Source organism: Cucumis melo, chromosome 11 (assembly GCF_025177605.1).
Source record: "Cucumis melo cultivar AY chromosome 11, USDA_Cmelo_AY_1.0, whole genome shotgun sequence".
In the NCBI taxonomy this organism is placed as follows: domain Eukaryota; kingdom Viridiplantae; phylum Streptophyta; class Magnoliopsida; order Cucurbitales; family Cucurbitaceae; genus Cucumis; species Cucumis melo.
In genome coordinates, this window is record NC_066867.1 from 330,613 (window position 1) to 352,115 (window position 21,503).

The window sequence follows — 21,503 nt, forward strand, 5'->3', positions numbered from 1 at the left end:
AGAAAATTGGGCCAAACAAGGAATATGATAAATAATCATAATCCCTAAATAACCCTATCTTATCCCATCTTTACTTTCTTACAACCCTACATTACCCTACCCAAATAATTTAATCTAAATTATATTATTATTTTTTAAATTACTACAATCATAATCCTTCCTCCAAACACATATTATTGTAACACTACTATCATAATCCCTCCCCCAAACACATACTATTATAATACTACCTTTTATATTCTTTCCCCCAAACACATATTATCATAACACTAGGATTATCATAATCTTAGGATTGTTATAATCCTTTTCCCCCATAACTCTTTCTCTCCCCCAAACACACCCTAATATTTTAAATTTGGGTCATCGCCGAAATTGTTGGAGCGTTGTATCAGGGTTAGTGTATATCAGGTAGGTACTTTCTCAAGTCTGATAAAATGAGATGTACGCAAAATTTATCCTTCAAGAAATAGCCTGATATGATTACGTAAGACCCCTATTTGTAGAAATAGTAGAATTATTAGAAGAATATTATTATAGTTATTAGAATGGAGAAAATAGTAATTAGTTAATAAGTTTGTAGGGCTTTTTGTTATAAATAGACGGTGTGGGTGGAGAGGAAGGGTGTGAAACATTTTTGTGACGAATTTTCTTGGGAAGTTTGGGAGAGGATTCTCAGCCCTTTTGAATGTGCTGAGGTATATTGTATTTTCTTCTTGATATTGCAATATAATTTTATCTTTTGGTGTTCCTTATATGTTCTTGTATTCTTGAGCACTTTCTTGTTGGGTTCGGTACCTAACAGGTTAATTCTAGTTTGAGTGTTTACTGCTTCTCAAAATTGATAAAAAAACTTCTGTGTACTTTTTACTAAATCAGTTAAAAGATCTGTTTCTTTGAAAAAAAAAATACTTCAGACAATATTACAAAAGTTTGAATTCATGACTGAACCAAGCTGAACTGCTAACTAGGGTCAGCCTAGTGTTAACCATCATATGGGTCAGCCTAGTGTAAATAGTTCCTTATATGTTCTTGTATTTAAACTTCGATTTGACATTGCTGTATTATCGACTTAATTACAATTTAAGGAAGTTGTTAACCATCATATGGGTCAGCCTAGTGTAAATAAAATGCATAGTGTTAGAATTAGTACTTTTGGAAAAAATAAAATATAAGATTTTATTTCCTAAATATTTCCTAAATCTTTTCCTTTCTTATTCCTATTGTACTCTATTTATACTCCCTTTGTACCTATTGTTTTTGTTCATAAGAAAAATAATAAAAACTAAAGTATCGTGGTTTTTCTCCCGGTTCTCGGGTTTCCACGTAAGTCTCGGGTTGTTGTTAATTGCTTTCAATATGGTATCAGAGCAAAGCAATAACGAAACCCTAGAAAATAACCTAGGAGAAACCCAGATCGAAACTGAACCCGTCGCCGCCGCCGCCGCCGCCGCCGCCGCCGGAATCGCCGCCGCCGTGGACGCCGCCGTCGCCGCCGCCATGGAGAAACTGCTCCAGAACCTACAGAAACCGCCGATCTACCCAACGGGAGTGGTTCCGCAGCCGTACGCGCCGCCGTCTGACCAGAAGTTGATTCACGCGCCGCTCGTGTCCGGCGCGTGGGCCCACGCGCCGCCGCCGTTTCACGTCACCGCCCATCCCGTTCCCTTCTACGCACCGTCGGATGTCCAGCCGTCAAACCCTTCCGGCCATCCGCATCCTCATGCGCCGTCTACGAGCTCCGGACAGCATCCCTCAACCGTAAATTTGTCAAATCAGTACAGTAAGCAGCAGCTGTACGTTGACCCTTTACAGCAACCGCTGTTTTCTGGTAACGGAATTGATCAACCCCAAAACAGATCGGACATTGAAGCGGGCGAATCTTCAACGCATTCCAAACCAACCGAGTTGCCGATGTATTCCAAGAACCCGGTAACTTCGTTCCCTAATTCACAGTCAAATTATATAACTGGCTCTTTGGGTTCGTCTACAGGGAATTTTTCAGGCGAAAAATTAAATGGTCAAAATTATTTTTCTTGGTCCCAATCAATAAAGATGTTCCTCGAAGGTCGATACCAGTTCGGATTCTTAACTGGAGAGACTGTACGTCCTCCACCGGGAGACGCCTTGGAACGACTCTGGAAAGGAGAGGACTCATTTATTCGGTCCATGCTGATTAATAGTATGGAACCACAGATCGGCAAGCCTTTACTATATGCAGCCACAGCAAAAGATTTGTGGGATACAACTCAGACCCTTTACTCGAAACGACAGAATGCCTCTCGGTTATATACACTGCGAAAACAGGTCCATAATTGCAAACAAGGGACCTTGGACGTAACTACCTATTTTAACAAGCTCTCTCTCCTCTGGCAAGAGATGGATTTGTGCAGAGAGACAGTTTGGGACACACCAAATGACAGTACACAATATGCTAAACTTGAAGAGGCTGACCGTGTTTATGACTTCCTTGCAGGACTTAATCCCAAATTTGATAATGTTTGTGGTCGTATACTCGGACAAAGACCTCTTCCCTCCCTAATGGAAGTTTGTTTTGAAGTCCGCCTGGAAGAGGATCGCACTAATGCCATGGGTGTATTGACTACCCCTACCATTGACTCCGCAGCCTTTAGCGCTCGGTCCTCAAATCATGACAGTGACAAGAATAATGGGAAGTCAATTCCTGTGTGTGAGCACTGCAAGAAACAATGGCACACCAAGGATCAGTGTTGGAAACTCCACGGTCGTCCCCCAGGAGGTAAGAAACGGTCCTCCAACGAGAAACAGAACTCAGGACGTGCCTACATTAGTGAGACTACACCTGCTAGCACTTCTCAATCAACTGATCCTACTGTGAGCCAGACCAAGACTCCTACTCTGGGTGCCATTGCTCAGTCAGGTATGCCTCAGTCCCTTGGGCTTATTAGCGTTGATGGGAAGAATCCCTGGATCTTAGACTCGGGGGCTACAGATCACTTGACAGGTTCTTCAGAACACTTTATCTCATATGCCCCGTGTGCCGGTAATGAAAAAATCCGAATAGCCGATGGCTCTCTAGCTCCGATCGCTGGCAAAGGACAAATAGTTCCCTTTGACGGTTTTGCTCTCCAGAATGTTTTGCATGTCCCTAAACTGTCTTACAATTTGTTATCTATAAGCAAGATCACTCGTGAGTTGCATTGTAAAGCTATCTTCTTACCTGAATCGGTTTATTTTCAGGACATGAGCTCGGGGAGGACGATTGGCACTGCCCGGCATAGCAGGGGACTTTACATCCTTGATGATGATACCTCATGTAGTAGTTTGTCTAGGGTTAGTTTACTGTCATCCTACTTTAGCACTTCTGAACAAGACTGTATGTTGTGGCATTTTCGACTGGGCCACCCAAACTTTACATATATGCAACATTTATTTCCCCACCTTTTTTCTAAAGTTGATGTCTCTTCTCTATCTTGTGATGTGTGTATCCGGGCAAAACAACATCGAGTCTCTTTTCCCTCACAACCATATAAACCTACACAACCATTTAACCTCATCCATAGTGACGTTTGGGGTCCTTCCAAGGTCACCACCTCCTCGGGAAAGCGGTGGTTTGTAACTTTCATTGATGACCATACCCGTCTCACCTGGGTCTACCTTATCTCAGATAAATCCGAGGTTCCATCCATTTTCCAAAACTTCTATCATACTATCAAAACACAATTTCATACAAAAATTGCAATTCTTCGAAGTGATAATGGTCGGGAATTCCAAAACCATAACCTTAGTGAATTTCTAGCCTCCAAGGGGATTGTTCACCAAACCTCATGTGCCTACACTCCTCAACAAAATGGAGTGGCCGAACGAAAAAACCGACACCTTGTGGAAGTAGCCCGCTCACTTATGCTTTCCACTTCCCTTCCATCATATCTGTGGGGAGATGCTATTCTTACAGCTGCTCACTTAATCAATAGAATGCCTTCTCGTATCCTCCACCTTCAGACTCCCTTAGATTGTCTTAAGGAGTCTTACCCCTCTACTCGTCTTGTTTCTGAGGTTCCTCTTCGTGTGTTTGGGTGCACCGCCTATGTCCATAATTTCGGCCCTAATCAGACCAAATTTACCCCTCGGGCTCAGGCCTGTGTGTTTGTTGGGTATCCCCTTCACCAACACGGTTATAAATGTTTTCACCCGCCGTCTAGGAAATATTTTGTCACTATGGACGTTACTTTCTGTGAAAACCGACCATACTTTCCTGTTAGCCATCTTCAGGGGGAGAATGTGAGTGAAGAGTCTAACAACACCTTTGAATTTATTGAACCTACTCTTATTACCGTGTCTGACATTGATCCTCATCCCATAATCTTACCCACAAACCAAGTTCCCTGGAAAACATATTACAGGAGGAATCTCAGAAAGGAAGTTGGGTCCCCTACTAGTCAACCGCCGGCTCCAGTCCAAAATTTCGAACCTCCTCGAGACCAAGGTATGGAAAACCCTACAAAACCTTGTACTAATAATACAATGAGTGAGAATGACAAGTCTGATGTTGCTGTTCTTGAAAATATGGAAGAAAAGAACCGTGATGATGAGACTGAGGTGAGAATAGAAACCAGTAACGATGAAGCTGAACAGGGTCATACAAGAAAACTTGATGAGTATGATCCCTCTCTTGACATTCCAATTGCATTGAGAAAAGGTACCAGATCATGCACTAAACATCCCATTTGCAACTATGTTTCCTATGATAATCTCTCTCCACAGTTTAGAGCATTTACAGCAAACCTTGACTCTACCATAATACCGAAAAATATCTACACTGCTCTAGAGTGTCCTGAATGGAAGAATGCTGTTATGGAAGAGATGAAGGCTCTCGAAAAGAATAGAACTTGGGAGATCTGTGCTCTACCCAAGGGACATAAAACTGTAGGATGCAAATGGGTATTCTCTCTCAAATACAAAGCAGATGGTACGCTTGATAGACACAAGGCAAGGTTAGTTGCAAAGGGGTTCACTCAAACCTATGGTATTGACTATTCGGAAACTTTTTCTCCAGTTGCTAAATTGAATACTGTTAGAGTCCTGCTATCTGTTGCTGTGAACAAAGATTGGCCTCTATACCAGCTGGATGTTAAGAATGCTTTTTTGAATGGAGACCTTGTGGAGGAAGTCTACATGAGCCCCCCACCAGGATTTGAAGCCCAATTTGGTCAGGAGGTGTGTAAACTCCAAAAATCTCTATATGGTCTGAAACAGTCTCCGAGAGCATGGTTTGACAGATTCACTACCTTTGTCAAGTCCCAAGGGTACAGTCAAGGGCACTCTGACCATACTTTATTTACAAAGGCTTCCAAAACAGGAAAGATAGCTATTCTAATTGTTTATGTGGATGACATTGTTTTGACTGGAGATGATCAAACAGAAATCAGTCAACTAAAGCAGAGAATGGGTGATGAATTTGAAATCAAAGACTTGGGAAATCTGAAATATTTCCTTGGAATGGAGGTGGCTAGATCAAAAGAAGGTATTTCCGTGTCTCAGAGAAAATACACCCTTGATTTGCTAACCGAGACAGGTATGTTGGGATGTCGTCCTGCTGATACTCCTATTGAATTCAACTGTAAACTAGGAAACTCTGATGATCAAGTTCCAGTTGATAAAGAACAATATCAGCGCCTTGTAGGTAAATTAATTTACTTATCCCATACTCGTCCGGATATTTCCTTTGCTGTGAGTGTTGTCAGCCAGTTTATGCAGGCTCCCTATGAGAAACATATGGAAGCTGTTAACAGAATCCTGAGATACTTGAAAAATACACCTGGTAAAGGGTTGATGTTTAGAAAAACAAATAGAAAGACCATTGAGGCATATACTGACTCAGATTGGGCAGGATCTGTTATTGATAGAAAGTCTACATCCGGTTATTGTACCTTTGTTTGGGGCAATCTTGTAACTTGGAGGAGTAAGAAGCAAAGTGTTGTGGCCAGGAGCAGTGCTGAGGCTGAATACAGAGCTATGAGTCTGGGAATATGTGAGGAAATTTGGCTCCAGAAAGTCTTGTCAGATCTTCATCAGGAATGTGAGACACCATTGAAGCTTTTTTGTGATAATAAAGCCGCTATTAGTATTGCTAACAACCCAGTGCAACATGATAGAACTAAACATGTTGAGATTGATCGGCATTTCATCAAAGAAAGACTTGACAGTGGAAGCATATGCATTCCGTACATTCCTTCAAGCCAACAGATTGCTGATGTTCTTACCAAGGGGCTTCTCCGACCACACTTCGACCTTTGCGTTAGCAAGTTGGGACTCATTGATATTTACCTCCCAACTTGAGGGGGAGTGTTAGAATTAGTACTTTTGGAAAAAATAAAATATAAGATTTTATTTCCTAAATATTTCCTAAATCTTTTCCTTTCTTATTCCTATTGTACTCTATTTATACTCCCTTTGTACCTATTGTTTTTGTTCATAAGAAAAATAATAAAAACTAAAGTATCGTGGTTTTTCTCCCGGTTCTCGGGTTTCCACGTAAGTCTCGGGTTGTTGTTAATTGCTTTCAATACATAGTCTCAATAAATGGCTAAGAGGTCAAAGGTTCGGTCTATGGTGGTTAACCTATTAAGGAGTTAATTTCTTACGAGTTTCTTTGCCACTCGAATGTTGTTGGATCAGGCAGGTCGTCCGATGAGATTAGTTGAGGTGTGTGTAAGTTGGCCTTGACACTAACGAATATAGAATAAAATTTAAGGAAGTTTTTGTTTTGCATTATATCAAGTTCTTCTGACTTTGATTTTAAAATGTAATTCATTTTTTTATAATGTAATATTTTCAATTGCATTGTCTGCAGTGATTTATTTATTTATTTCTTTTGCAGTTCCAGAGATACCATCGTGCTAACCTTGAGATTATTTATTCTAAGGGTACGTCTTCTCATTTTTTGTCTCCAATTCTTTGCTTGAAAAGAACGGGATGTAACTTGTTTTTTTATTTTTTTATTCTTTTTGTAGGAAAAATCTTTTATTGTAGGGAATCATTTTGGAAGTAGAATTATATATTATTGAATTTAAAAATATATGTAAAAAAACTTCAGGACTTCAGAAATGAGTTTTATAAACCGAACATTCCTTTCACCGGAAGATGATTGAATATTTTGCTTGATCAACGACCATGGAAGATCAATAGCTCTCTCTCTCCTCTGCCCTGAGTCAACTTTTCTTTCCCCATATGCAATCAAGCCTGAGGAACTAGGCCTAGTGGAAGAGCTGTTCATGTTTTTTAGTCTAGTTTCTAGAGAGCCTACAGTAAAATTACTCTTTTGACACGTTCCTTTCTACTTAATTAGGGTTGAGTGTCCCCAGAAAAAGCTTAGCTTCTCTCCAGTTCATTCTTTTGTATATCCGTTGTATACTTTCAGATTTCTCTAGTTAGTGTTCTGTACTATCATATTTCTCTATTTAGTTACAATGCCTCAAGATCTTTCCTCTTTATGTAAGTCCCTGTCATTCATATGGACGAGCTGTCCCCCTATCCAGCTGCCAGTTCACGAGCATGCCCTTTTTACTCTTGCTCTTTCGAGGGTATGTAAATCTAGTAATCTCCCTCTTTAAGGCTACTGAAGGAAAAAGGGGAAGAAAATTTAATTTGTACGGTTAGACTTTATAAGGTGAGTTCATCTTTTTGCCCTAAACTTTTCATTTCAATGAATTGGGCCGTGCACTTGTCTATTTTTTGCTTTTCTTTTTCAAATTGGTGGTGCTCTCTATTTCTAAAAAGGAATTCTTTTTGATAGACGACTGATAGAATGACTGATCTTCCCCTGGGAAAGTCGGTGTGTTTGTTCCTACCTTTTGAAGCCACAGGTCATAGTATAGATTGTGGAGTACTTATCGGTCCTTCCTTGGGTACTCCAAGTAGTTGGAGTGGAATCTTTGGGACTTACGGTCCGAATTCCTTTGCTATGAGAGCTTCCTTTCATTTGCTATTAGTGAGACATCGTTAAAACAATTGGGATTTAGGGATATTAGGATAGTTGTTTTCTTTTATTATTATATTTTAGGGATGTTATTCAATCAACTGCAACATTGTGCCCTGCACTAGGAGTTTGAGTTTCCAGTTTTCCACCAAAGTGATTTTAGTCTGCTTAATCTCGTCGTAAACAAAAACAGAATATCAGTTTATCGACAATGTAGTTTGGATGTTTTTTTAATGGCCTAAGAGTAATTTCAGATACCAAGCTTGACAGTATATAATTTCCTGAATTGCTCTGAAGTGAGGTACTAGCAATGGAAAATGTTGCTGAGCGAACAATGTTTCCGAAGCTTAATTCTTAATTTGCTTTGTCATGAGCAACATTATCCTTTTATCTTCTGAATTTAGTTAAATTCTACCATGCTTTGCAGGCTAGCGAGAGAAGAAAAGGAAGAAAGCGAGTTTTGTTCTTTCACAAGTAAAGAAGAATTGTGATTTCAAAATTTTCCATTGGCGTTTTTCTTTTATTTCTCTAATTTGCGTCAGTTATGTTGAAATAGTATTTTTTTTTTCTTTTTAATTCATGAGTATGTATATGGGTAAAATGAGCGTATATGGCTTGGAATGAAGTAGGGTCTTCCACTTGTTTGGCCACTTTAAATCTTCAAGTTCACATTTTGTTAAGCTTCAGTTATGGTCTGAATAATATCATGTTTTGAAGAGTTTCTTAGTGCAGCCCTCAACAAGGTTCTAAATTCATCAAAAGAAAGAAATCATTAGCAAAACACTTCATATATATTTATTTATATTTAGCTTTCATACAGGAGAGTGAGGATTCAAAGTTATAATTCTTTTTGGTGGAAGATATAATTGTTTGTTTTGGCTCATGTAAAGGCAATATCTTGTAAACTATTTATTTATTGTTAACTTTTTTTTTTGGGTTATTTTTCTTTTTATCTGCAAAAAGGCAATATCATGTTTTGAAGAGTTTGTTTTTGCTCAGTTTGAATGACATTTTGATGTCTATGGTTATGACATTGATAAAACGGATGAATCTATATCTATTATAAAATTGATAGAACAAATATGACAACATTATAATTTGAAATTTAATCTATTTGTTAATTTGAATATCTTTAAAGTTTGATTATAATATTATAAAGTAGAAATATAGCTAAAGTTGTTTAATTAGATCTTATATGTATATATATTATATGTGTATGTATGTCTAATATTTGGATAGGATATTAATTTCATCGATGTATGATATTTACAAGAGTACTAAAACAAAACCCCAAGGAATTAAATTTCTCGTATTCGGTCAAAAGAGATGTTAACTAGTAGGAATATCATTTTATACTTTTGAATTATAAGGTTATATCAATTTAGACCTTAAACAATAATAGTATTATTTATACCTTAAACTTTGGGTTGTATCAATTTAAATTTTAAATTAATAGTTCGGTGAATTTAAATCAAGAGCTTTCACAAGTTTATCAATTTTAACTCTGAACTCCCATAAATATACTAATTTATAATCTATAAATTTTATAAGTATATCTAATAAAACATGATTGAATGTTTAAATTGATTCAATTATGTAAATTCAGGGTTTTAAGTTAATGCAATTATAAAAGTTTAAGAGTCTAAATTAACTTTCATTTTATTGTTCTAAACATCATTAGTTTCTTGATTTAAAAATTATTACAATGTGGATCTTAATTTTTGAGTTTGATTTATCATTTAATCAATATAGTTTAAAATATTTCACTTGTAATCTTCATGTTTACTCTTGCACCCAGAATGATTAAATGGTAGCAATAATTTTTATGCAAAAGAAAATATAAATAGCAATTTTAGAGTAAAAATGCCAAAGGATGACAAAACGTGTTTTTGGACATCAAATATATTTCATATTTATTGAGAGTACAAAAATTAAGATTGGAGAATTTTCTCTGCAAATAAGAATGGAAAATATAAAAATGTGTGTATATATATTAAAATTTGGGGTTTTCTTGCAAATAGAAAAATTTGATAAATTATTTACAAAATTATAAAAGATAAAATTCATCGTACTTAAGTATTTTTCTAGACGTTCTATTTTCTACAACTTCCTTTATAATTCAACAAAATTTAAGTACTTGAACAAAAATGATACTTTAGCCTCCAAAAGAAAAGGTTCAAAACATATTGATCTATTTATTTAAAAAATAATAAAATGAAAATGAATAGTGAAAAGTAGGGGCATGCAAAAACATTGATAATCAAACCAAAATCAAACTAAACCAAATCAACTCGTTCAATTCTACTTTTATATAGAAAATAAAACCAACTTTCCATTCAAAAATATAATCCAAGTGGTTCGATTTCGTTCTCAATTCGCGGCTTAAAAAAAGGTTTTATAACATTGGTAAATATATTAATTAATTATAAGGTTATTAATGAAGTTTTTTAAAAAATATAACAACCTAAAAAAAATTTAGACAGTATTGAACAATTTCAAAAATGAAAAAAGTACACAATAAAAAATAACAAAAATACATTCGTCAACATGCGACCACATGCACGCCAGTAATATTCTTATAAACAATTGTGTACTGTAGTGTAAATGAATGATCTACGATCGTTTAGGTTATGATACACAATCATGTAATTCTTTTTAATGATGTGGAAAAATATTTTAAATTTAAATGATCGTGTTCGTGTTGATTATAATAAGCAATTGTGTAATCCAATGTAAATAATTGTTAAAAAACTTTAAATCTAATGGTTTAACGATTGTGTTGACCATACTAAACAATCATGTTAATTATACTAAACAATCATATTAATTATGGTAAACGATCATTTAGATTTTGTAAACAGTAGTTTGTTTTAAACAATGGAAAAAAAGGTTTCAAATTTAAAGAATCGTGTTAATAATGGTAAATGATCGTTTTGATCATTTAAAATGATATTGATATTCTTGGATATGAGGAAGATGAAGAAGAATATTGAAACAATCGTGAAATAACTTCTTGTCGAAATTTATGAAGAAGAAATATGATATTTAAACAAAGGAATAAATAGTTTAAAATCAGAGGAAATAAACTCTAGAAATTATAAAAATACTTTAGCGGTTTCATTCTTTTTTAGGAGGCCGTAAATATTATTGAGTTCAGTTAAATCATACATTATTAATTTGCGGCCCACTCGTAATAAACTAAGCCCAGCCCATACAACAACTCAAATTAAAAATAGAAAAACTAAAATTAGTTGGAAAACCTAAAACTTCTCCCTCTCCCACTCCCTCAACCCTCCCGCCTCTCGCTCCACTCATTCTCCTCTCCACGCCGGCCGCCGCAAACGCAATTTCACTTCTCCTATTCTTTGAGGTGAACTTTATCAGTTCTCATTCCTAATTCTTCTTCCTTATTTTATTAGTGAATTTAAACAAATAGATGTCCTCATCTTTATTCAAAAAACTATTTGATAAATCCCCCTTTAAACTTTGAAAGTGTGATTGTTGTGCATAAGGCAGAAGGCAGAAGGCATAAGGTTTAAAGCGACCTTCTGACCTGACCGAATGCATAAAGGTAGAAGGCATAAGGTTTTAACCGACCTTCTGACTTGACCGGATCAGGTTAGTTCGGTTCAACAAATTGAACCAAGCCAAACCGTTCACACCCACTGAAAAGCATTACTTGATCCCAAAGAAACAGGCATTTCAAGTGGCCAACTTGGGCTTCTTCTGCCGTCGCACCCACGCAATTTTGGAAATCGTGAACGGCCCACGATGTCTTAAAATTATATGTTTACTAAAATTTAAACCAATTACATATATCTTTTAAAGATGTTCTTAAATCACAGCAACAATAATTATTTCTATATTTGATTAAGATTGGTTATAGATTTTGTCTATAAATGTGGGGTTTACAGTTTATTTTGTAAATTAGGTTTCAATTGGGATCTTTTTGACACAGCGGTTGTGAATTTCTTCTTCATCTTCATTCTTCAACCTTTTCATGGCGACCAGTAAGTTTATGGTTTTCATTTTCTTTTTTTGGTTTCTTCTTCTCCTATTTATATATTCTTTTGTTTGTTCTCTTTAGGGCTTATGTTTGAAAACTCATGTGAAATTGGAGTTTTCTCCAAGCTCACCAATTCGTACTGTCTGGTTGCAATTGGTGGTTCTGAAGATTTCTATAGGTTTTTCCTTTTCCCTTTACTCATTGTATCTTGTGAACTTAACCAATTTCTCACTAAGGATATTTTTTTTTTCATGTTTAGTACCTTTGAAGCTGAATTAGGTGCTGTCATTCCCGTGGTTAAAACATCTATTCATGGCACTCGCATTATTGGTCGTCTATGTGCTGGTAAAACTAAAACTCACTCCTTTTTTAGTTTTAATTATTATTTGCTTAAGTTAGGGTAGCCATTAATGACGTTAGACCCAATTTATTCACATGACATTGTTTTTCTTTTAGGAAATAAAAATGGGCTTCTTCTACCACACACCACTACTGACCAAGGTAATCCTCTTTTCTATCTTTCTTGTCATATTGCACTTTTGATTTCATAGTTGGGGTACAAATGTCTTTTAATTTCTGTGTATCTTTAAGACTAAGAGAGTATTGAATCGTAGTATGTAATTGAAAACAATATTTGAGATTTTGAATTGTGGACTTTCATCATCAAAACCTATATATGCCCATTTTGAACTAAAGGATTGGATTTTATGCATTTTTTGAACACATTTTGCATACATCTCTTTCTTGGTTGGTCTTTATTCACTTTTAAGTTCTGATTGAATGTTTGTCATCAGAAAAACAAATCTAATTTTTCCTTTTTTTTTGTGTACTAATACTGTCTGACACTGGTTATTTACATGAATAGTTATCTCCTTGGTCAGGAGTTTCAAACTATTGTCATGTACGATTGCATTGTGAGATTGAGTTACTAAATTGATGTATTTTATTATTTTACTTGTATATATTAGGCTTTGCCTATCTCCTTTATTCAATTAATAAAAAAATTCCAGATTTGAATCTTTGTCTTACGCAAGCTTCAAGACTCATCATAAATTCTTTATGTCTATTTGAAGTTTCTTATGTAATTTTAGTGGTTACTACCAAATTGATAAGTGTATTCTATTTTTCTTTGAAATATCTAATTGCATGACCAATTGGAGTAGTCTTTTTCTTAATTCATTGGATAGGAAAGATACTCCCTTTTTGTAATTTCTATCTCTTTGGTAATGTTACTATTTCCTATAAAAAGATCATAGAGGTCGGTTTCTTTTGCTTGCTGGTGTGTGTGGGTGTTATGGGTTTTGTGGGATGAGGGACATAAAAGGGTGTCTGGGGGAGTGGAGGGGGACCTGGTTCCTTGTTCGTTTTCATTTTTCTCTCTCTGCTTCAATTTCAAAGACTGTTTGTAATTATTTTTTAGCAATGAATTTGCAGAGTTGGAGCCCCTTAAGAAGGGTGTCTTTCCTTTTTGTGGGCTTTGGTTTTTTGTATGCCTATGCATCTTTCATTTTTTTTCCTCAATGAAAGTAATTATTTCATCTAAAAAAATCATAGAGTTGTTAATCTTTTGTGGGCAGTAAGGATGAGAAATGTATATATGTTTTTTTGAAAAAAAAATGAAAAATGATGAAAAATGAAGTACCCACATGCTTATGAATATAACAACTTCATCATTATGAAATAATGATTTAATGTCTTGCACATGATTGCTCGAACTTTTAAGCATTGCCATTATACGTGTGTGTTTGCACGGAGTTCTTCTGGTTCTTTAATTTTGTGTTATTTGGTGTTGATGTGTATTGCCAAATTATTTTATTGACATTCTGTTCCTATTCTTTGCATTTGAAGAACTCCAGCACTTGAGGAACAGCCTACCTGACCAAGTTGTTGTTCAACGTATACAAGAGAGATTGTCTGCTTTGGGGAATACAATTGCTTGTAATGATCATGTCGCTCTCACACATACTGATCTTGATCGGGTATTTTTGGACTTATCCTTCCCACTTCACATTATGCTTCTAGTCACTTTCTACCTCACCGTCAGTTTGTCTTAGCTTGTACTCTCTTGAACAGTGACCTTCCATTTCAATCTTTCTAATGTCCTAGTTTCTTGAAAATGTTCACAAAATAGCTTGGACCTGCCTCGAAAACAATAGCTTCTTTTGAGCAGTGTTGGTAATTTCTGAACTGAGTGTCAATGTTGAGCACATATTCAAATAAAGACAGGACATGCTACAGAATATGGGGACTCTTTGATTGGAGTATCTTCTTAGAAAAGTTCTCTTTTGCAAATTATACATCTGGAACTTGAGGCTGCTTTAGTGCTGACATTTTGCCATGCATTCCTCTTTTTCTACTAAAAAAATCGAGTTCTCTCATTGTGATCAGGAAACTGAAGATCTCATTGCTGATGTTCTTGGAGTTGAGGTCTTTAGGCAAACAATAGCAGGCAACGACCTCGTGGGAAGCTACTGTAGCTTTACAAACAGGGGTGGCTTGGTAATATTAACCTCCTGTGCTCCTTAACCAAGCGTAGTTTCCATATTGAGCTTCATTCCTTCAACTGCATGTAAAAGAATTACCTGAATGTTGGAATTGTGCGAACATTCTGCAGGTTCATCCACATACATCCATTGAAGATCTAGATGAGTTATCAACTCTTCTTCAGGTCCCATTAGTCGCTGGAACTGTGAATCGTGGAAGTGCGGTGATTGCTGCTGGGTTGACAGCAAATGATTGGACTGCATTTTGTGGTTCAGACACCAGCGCCACTGAGTTATCGGTCATCGAGAGTGTTTTCAAATTGAGGGAGGCTCAACCAAGTTCCATTGTTGAAGAAATGAGGAAGTCACTAATAGACAGTTACGTATGAGGAGGAGGAGTCTCTTCTACTACACCTAAGATCTTGCAAGCAATTAATTGTTATTACTCTTGTGTCTGTATCCTTCAGTTTTATTTAACAACATTGTGAGTAAAAAAGTCGACTCTGCACTTATAGTGTTTTGGTCGAAATTGTGGTTCCATATTTGCTAATATAGATCTGTTTTTGTAATGGTTAACCAATATTTTATTTGATATCCCCTTCCGTTTCAGTTTGTTCACTTACTAATAGAGTAATCAAAAGGTGAAAAATAGGAAGTGTAGTTTCATAAGAAAAGGTTTAATCTCTTTCTTTGTTTATGCCGTAATGCAAATGTCAGTTTCATAAGCTTACTATTTACTTTTCTTCTGCCTCCTATTTATGTAAATTATTTAGTAGGCTACAACAGGAAAATATCACTCACTTTAACATGAATTTTGCATTAAATAAAAATCATGAAGTATTCATAGAAATCAAATAAATTAAATTTAAAGTGTTAATATATATATATATATATTCTTTTTCTATTTTATAAAAAACCTCTTTTTTCTATAGGTGGACATTTTCTTTAATTTTTTCGTATAATGAATTATGCATGCATATACTTTTATTTGGATGTTTTATTATTATAAATTGAAAGATTTAAACTCATTTGGAGAAAAATACATCCTTTCAAATTCATAATAGCTGTTTACAAAATTTCTCATTATTAAGTAGTCGGCTCTAATTTAATTCATTACGTTTCATATGTTCTTAGTTTTATTTAAACTTATATATATAAAAAAAGTTTATAAAATAGTATCTTTCAAATTTGGATATCGATATCATTGGTTGGTGGGGGCAAAAAGCAAACACCCGCGAGCTAATTTGAGGCAGACTTCAACGTGGAACTTTAACCAATCGCTTTGCTCTATGGCGATGCTCATCCAGTTTCCATCCAACCTACAATTCTTCCATGTATTCCTCCATTTTCAATCTCTCTGCTTCTTTTTCTTTTCAATTATGTTCGTGTTTCTTCCTCTTTTCAAGCCTTTATTAGCTGATTCTTCTGATGATTTGTGGGTTTCGAGCATAATGTAAACTCTTACGGTTCATTGATATTTGCATTCTGTTGTGGAAACTGAATTTTCGATATTTGGGTGCTTTATTCGTGTAGCATTCCTTTGAATTGTTCTAATTTCGCCTTCTCCCCCATGGAACTTATGTATTCTCGTCTGCGTCCGAGTATAATTCATCAACGGGATTTCAATGCTCATCATTTCCGAATAGAACATGGAATGACGGGTGGAATAAAAGAAACCTAAAGAATTAATCCCCCTGCAATCCGTTAATATATGGACAGCCTTCTCTGTTTAGAGATTTTAAGTTCTGTAAATTCAGACTTTTGGATGTGGGAAATGCAAAATCGACTTGATCAAGCACAGTATAAACACCTTTTACATTAGACTTACTCATCCATAACCTACATTGAAGGAAAAAATCCCCCTCAGGCCTCATCATAAGTCATTTGTCTGTCATTCGTTCTTCTTGTTCAAAGATATCTGTCTAATTGAATTATGTGAATTTTCTATGCTTAATTCAAGATGTTTCCTCCTCAGTAGTTGGGCTCCACTGGTATGAATAGCATCATATTTTATACTATCGTATCTTCTCAGGTTACCTTTGCAATGTAGTTCCTGAATTGGGTTTCAATTCTCATGATTTGATGAACTCACCGGAAATTGAAGAAAAACGTAGAAGAAATGCTCAGATGCTATCTGAAAAGAAATGAATAACATTTACTAGGAGGTAGAATTAATTGCTAGCATTTCAGAAATGAGTTCTTAGTGCTGGAAATACCAAATTTAGTTAACCTGTTAACTGAACCTGTGTTCGATAAGCATCTTGTTGACTAAAAAATCCTTGTCTCTGGCTGGTGGCCCTTTTTGTTTTTACTAATTCTAATGTGTCAAATGAAGAACGTGACTCACTTTAATTTGGTTGTATTAATTTTCTTTGGTCTAATTCAAAATCCACGATAGATAGAGAGTTAGAGAACCATAGTCAAGTTTTGTTTCTTAGTAAATTTTTTTTGAGCTTTGGATAGCAAGTTGGCGATTCCCTTTCCTTGTTGGCGATGAGTTTTTCTTTAAAATTCCAGCCAAAATACATGAACAGAGCAGAACTCTCACAGACGCACAATACTATGCTTGAAAAAAGAAAAAAGTTGGTCCATGTTTTTGTTATTATTAATTTTTTGATGTTAGGATATTATCGCAAGATTGTGTCAGTGAGTTTTTGAAAGAACTTGTAATATGATGCTTGGAATTGGATGTTATTAGAGTCTACTCTTTTTGTAGGCTTCTTTTTGGTATGCCGAATGTATTACTATTATTTCATTTTTTTCTTCTCATGGAAAGTTTGGGTTTTCATACAAAAAGGAAAAAAAAAAAAAAGAAAAAAAAGAAAAAAAAAAAAAAGAAAGGAAAGCAGTATATAAAAATGCCACTCAAATATTGCCGTTCTCCCTTCTTTTGTTCATCTTACGTTCTTACATTTTCATTTCCATCTCAGCCATCTTCTTCAAAGTTATCAATGAAATTTTCTTATGATTTGGATTTGTTTTTATCGTTTTTTTAAAACAATTTCTGTTATTCATTTCCTTTTCCTTTTGAATTGTAGTCTTCCTCCTTTGCAAGGAAGTTAGATGGAAACATCATGGGAGGCAAGTGAGCTTCTATTCCATTAGAAAATTCTGATGCTTGGATTCACTATTTAACAGTATCAAATAAATGACTCGATCACTATTTTTTGTTCAAAACAATAACAGATACTGCTCAACCTATTGGGCAAAGTTGGGGATTGCACAGGAAGGGAAGATGCTTGATATCGCTTTATTGCTTCTCAAGGAATGTTGAAACGTCACGTGACATTTCAGTTAGTTTCTCATCAATCAAGGGAGAAAAACCTCACCAAAATTTTCTGAGGGGTGAGAAGGTTGCACCTGATTCAGAACCCCCTAGCTTGAAGGATGTTGATCTTTTATATAATTTTCTTGATCGAAGGTTTATTGGCATGCCTTCGATGGCATCTCAAATTTTTTTAATCAACAAATATTCTTTGGCGATAATAAATCGTTAACATCACATGTCATTTTTGTTGTGCTATTATGCATTATGCAGATCAAAGCTTGTGGTATCGATAGGAGCCGGAATAAGTATGGAATGTGGAATTCCTGATTATAAAAGGTTTAATCTCCCCTTCCTTTCTTATTCTAACATTTCACCTTTTTTTGTTCTTCTTCTGCGTTTGTTTTAATTGCGAAATGATTAAACAGTAAACATTTGTGTTGAGACTTAGATTTGCGTAGAAATGTTGCTAAGTTCAGTTGAAGGCCACCTATTATGTCTGTTCATACAAAAGCTTTGATACACAGAAGGAAAACTTTCATACATGGCATATTACAGCTCAGGGACTTTGTTACTGTATGGTGTCTTACTATATATGGTTTGGAGTTTGCCAACTGATCCAAATAAACATTATCTGTTTTTGTAGCAATTAGTGGCTGCTTGATTGACAAGTACTTGTTGATCGTTACTTATGTTTCGGCTCTAGTTCATCTGTAACTGTAGTGCTGTTCAGTGTTCAACATTTCAGGACTTTTACCCTAAAAAAAGGCCTCACTTGCTCATTTTCCCTTTCCAAACTAAATTTGCTATAATTTATCCCTATCCGTTTTCCCTTTTCCATTCAGAACATTAATGGTAAACTTCCTATTTATCCAATGAGAAAAGGATTCCTAGTTTGAACACATTTATGAATACATACTGGCAAGTAAATCGATTTGTACAAGTGCTTTGGTGTTCTGTTAGCGTCTAATCAAACAATTTTTTTGTATATATAGATTGTCAATTTTCAAGGTCATAATACCTACTGTCTTCAAGACTTATGTTAATTTGTTTATGGCTTCTTAAACTAGCATTGCGTTGATTTGAAAATCGCATTCTGTTTCTTAGTTGATGAACATGTTTTGTATTATTTGGTTGACACCTTTTTGTCATAATGTTATCATGTAATTTTCCTTTTATAACACACACATGCGTTTCTTTTCTAATGCCAAAGTTTCTCTGTGCTGCAGTCCGAATGGAGCTTATAGTTCTGGTGACAGACCTATTTCACATCAGGTGATCTGAAGGCACGTGTCATACATTCTTTTTGCATTGTATTGATGATATTTATTGCCTAGAGATTAAGAAACAAAATATCGATTAGTGTATTATGTAATATTTTTGGTTAATGGTGTCATCAAAAGTTGTGTCTTTCTATTCGTATTTATTTAATATTGAGTGAATTCTCGTGTACTTTTTCTATATTGGAAATCCTAATTCTAAAGAAGTTTCATAACATAGTAAAGTGGATGTTCTCTCTATCTTTTGTTTTTCCCCATCCACGTTTTCTTCATCCAAACTATGTTTTCTCATTAAGAAAAAGGCACGTTATCTTCACCCAGGATCTAATTCTCATTTTTGCAGCACAGTGCTTCTGTGACCCAAGAACACATGCTGGGAAGCAGCCACTTGAGCACAAATTCGTTCTTGTTACTGAGCAGGAGAGCTCTGAACGTTTCTGTTCTTTCAATGTTTCTTTATGGATTTTCACCAAGCATTTCTTCGGCAGTTTTTGCTGAAGATTTCGAGCTTGAGAGATACACAGATTCAAAGGAGGGTTTTACTCTTCTTCGACCATCTTCTTGGGTTAAGGTTTTAGCCTTCTCTCTCTTTCAACTAGCATCAATACATTATTTTCTTTTAACTAAACATTGTCTGAAATTGTGTGTTGGATAAAGGTTGATAAGGCAGGGGCAACAGTTTTGTTTGAAGAGGGGAATAAGGGAAGCAACAATGTTGGTGTTGTAGTGAATCCTGTTCGTCTTACAAGTCTTGGGGAGTTTGGAACTCCTCAATTTGTAGCTGACAAACTTATACAGGCCGAAAAGCGAAAGGTAATTACTAATTGATGCACAGAGTGGGGTTCTCATTTATTCTTGTGAAAGTTGCCTGTGAATTACGATGTTTGTTGGTCTTTTTGAAATGCTAGCAAAAGTTAATTCTTGAGTTTGTTTGTTTGTCTTTTTAAAAAGAAACAACATATATTCTTGAGGTTGAAGCATGAATGCTTTTTTAACTCATGATCTTTGTTGTGAATTGTGATGATTTGCATGTCTTTCCTCGTAAAAGGACTGTCTTGCTGAGGTTTCAAACCAAAATTTAAGATGAAGTTTTGACTTTTTTTTATTCAAAAGCAGATGAAGTTTTAAAAATAGCGGAAAATGAAAATATTGGAACTTAAATTCAGATTATTCAAGGAGCTTTAGAGTGATAATTTATTCCTGGAATTTTCAACAAATTTGTATATTTGGTCTGTAAACTTTCAATATGGAAGAGGTAATTCGGAAGTTATTGAATAGGGCAAAAATTTATCCATATTTGTCTTTAGGATTTTAAATAGTTAACATAGGAAAAGCCGTAGTTTTTCTTTCCTTTTTACAAATTAGAAACATCTTGTTGGTCCATTTTATACCATTGGATGTGTTTAGATATTCCATTCGATCAATAAAATTGTCTCTTACATACATATATAAAAAAAAACATCACCATAATTGTGTTTGGTTCATACACTCCATCTCTGGGCTGATTTTTTCTATGAATATAGGAAAGTACAAAGGATGCTGCAGTGGTTGGTGTTGCAGAGAGATCTGGTGAGGGAGGTTTACAAGTGTATGAGTTTGAGTACACGGTGGATAGCACTAGAGGAGGGATGAAGCGGATTTTTTCCGCTGCTTTTGTCGCTTCTAAGAAGCTCTACATCCTTAACATATCTCACTCTGACAAACCAGAGAGCCCTCTTGATTCACAAAAAAGAATGATGTTGGAGCAAGTTCTTCATTCCTTCGATGCAGCCCCTTCCTCATAAACATCAAATCATGTGATTATTATTTTCCAATACAAGGTTGAAGAATGTGTGTGAAGTTAAAACTTTATAGATGTTAAAAAAACACGAGTATCAAACATATGGATTGAGGACATTTTGTATAGTTGAGCCTCTTAGAAACTTCTTTAATTAATTGCCTATGTCTTGGTCAATAACGATGCAAATTAGCCGTAGTGCCCAAGGTTTGACATTGCCTATCCATTCATTTCAATGTTTGATATTTCCATTTAATAGTGAACACGATAGACCGGAAACTTGAGTCGGCCGATTAAAATCAGTCGTATAAAAGGTGTTCGGTCGAGAAGAGGTCTCAATTGGCGTCATTTTGGAAAAATTTAAATCGACAATTTTCTTAAAAGCACAAATCAACCAACCAAATGATGATCAGTTTGTACTCTTTGATGTTGAGGTTGGTTTGAACAACTGATCACAATCTCATTGGTAAATTTTTTTGAAAAACTGACTTCGATCGATTACTATCACTGACATATTTAGTATAGGTCCAGGGGGCTCGAGTCTACCCTCAACTCTATCGTATTTATATAATATAGTTTAGTGGTTACTCAGTTGAGAATATAAATTGTGTTCGATATAAATAAGAGTTAAAAATTCTAAGATTTTATTATGTATTTTTTAACTAATTAAACAGCTCTTTGCAAACTTAGAGTATATTAATTTGTTTTGAAATTTTCTGTTTTTTTATTTTTGTTTTT

General features: G+C 35.3%; 3 protein-coding genes across 7 annotated transcripts in view; all 3 read left to right on the forward strand.

Moving 5' to 3' along the window:
• The window catches only part of LOC103499606 (uncharacterized), a 36,065-nt gene extending 27,380 nt beyond the window's left edge, over nucleotides 1-8,685 (forward strand). For both annotated transcript variants that reach the window (XM_017047135.2, XM_008462632.3), the window contains exons 20-21: nucleotides 6,857-6,902; nucleotides 8,382-8,685. In XM_017047135.2, coding sequence (XP_016902624.2) covers nucleotides 6,857-6,902; nucleotides 8,382-8,432 — 97 coding nt within the window. In that variant the 3' untranslated portion in view covers nucleotides 8,433-8,685. The remainder of the gene's footprint in view (nucleotides 1-6,856; nucleotides 6,903-8,381) is intronic.
• A 2,488-nt stretch (nucleotides 8,686-11,173) lies between these two features.
• Nucleotides 11,174-15,052, forward strand: LOC103499608 (eukaryotic translation initiation factor 6-2-like). The gene is made up of 8 exons (XM_008462634.3): nucleotides 11,174-11,324; nucleotides 11,886-11,964; nucleotides 12,042-12,138; nucleotides 12,220-12,305; nucleotides 12,417-12,461; nucleotides 13,809-13,939; nucleotides 14,349-14,459; nucleotides 14,575-15,052. Exons 2-8 carry the CDS (start codon nucleotides 11,955-11,957, stop codon nucleotides 14,830-14,832), a joined length of 738 nt encoding a protein of 245 aa, XP_008460856.1. The 5' UTR covers nucleotides 11,174-11,324; nucleotides 11,886-11,954; the 3' UTR covers nucleotides 14,833-15,052.
• A 569-nt stretch (nucleotides 15,053-15,621) lies between these two features.
• On the forward strand, nucleotides 15,622-20,942 carry LOC103499609 (psbP domain-containing protein 2, chloroplastic). 4 transcript variants are annotated; one of them, XM_008462636.3, is made up of 8 exons: nucleotides 15,622-15,777; nucleotides 17,482-17,528; nucleotides 17,630-17,864; nucleotides 17,982-18,047; nucleotides 18,938-18,983; nucleotides 19,332-19,559; nucleotides 19,646-19,801; nucleotides 20,512-20,942. In XM_008462636.3, the coding sequence occupies exons 2-8, from the start codon at nucleotides 17,507-17,509 to the stop codon at nucleotides 20,770-20,772; spliced, it is 1,014 nt and encodes a 337-aa protein (XP_008460858.1). In that variant the 5' UTR covers nucleotides 15,622-15,777; nucleotides 17,482-17,506; the 3' UTR covers nucleotides 20,773-20,942. The 4 variants fall into 4 exon arrangements, with proteins under 4 accessions (XP_008460858.1, XP_008460857.1, XP_050947500.1 ...); XM_008462635.3 differs by having other exon boundaries at nucleotides 15,652-15,777; nucleotides 17,482-17,524; XM_051091543.1 differs by lacking the exon at nucleotides 15,622-15,777 and adding an exon at nucleotides 15,883-15,896.
• Nucleotides 20,943-21,503: the final 561 nt, after the last annotated feature.

Coding starts and splice junctions, on each gene's coding strand:
- LOC103499609 (XM_008462635.3), top strand. CDS start 15,733: ATGGCGATGCTCATCCAGTTTCCATCCAACCTACAATTCTTCCAT. Junction 17,525..17,629: donor AGATGGAAACATCATGGGAG/GCAAGTGAGCTT, acceptor AAACAATAACAG/ATACTGCTCAACCTATTGGG. Junction 19,802..20,511: donor TACAGGCCGAAAAGCGAAAG/GTAATTACTAAT, acceptor CTATGAATATAG/GAAAGTACAAAGGATGCTGC.
- LOC103499608 (XM_008462634.3), top strand. Junction 12,462..13,808: donor ACACACCACTACTGACCAAG/GTAATCCTCTTT, acceptor TTGCATTTGAAG/AACTCCAGCACTTGAGGAAC. Junction 13,940..14,348: donor CACATACTGATCTTGATCGG/GTATTTTTGGAC, acceptor CATTGTGATCAG/GAAACTGAAGATCTCATTGC.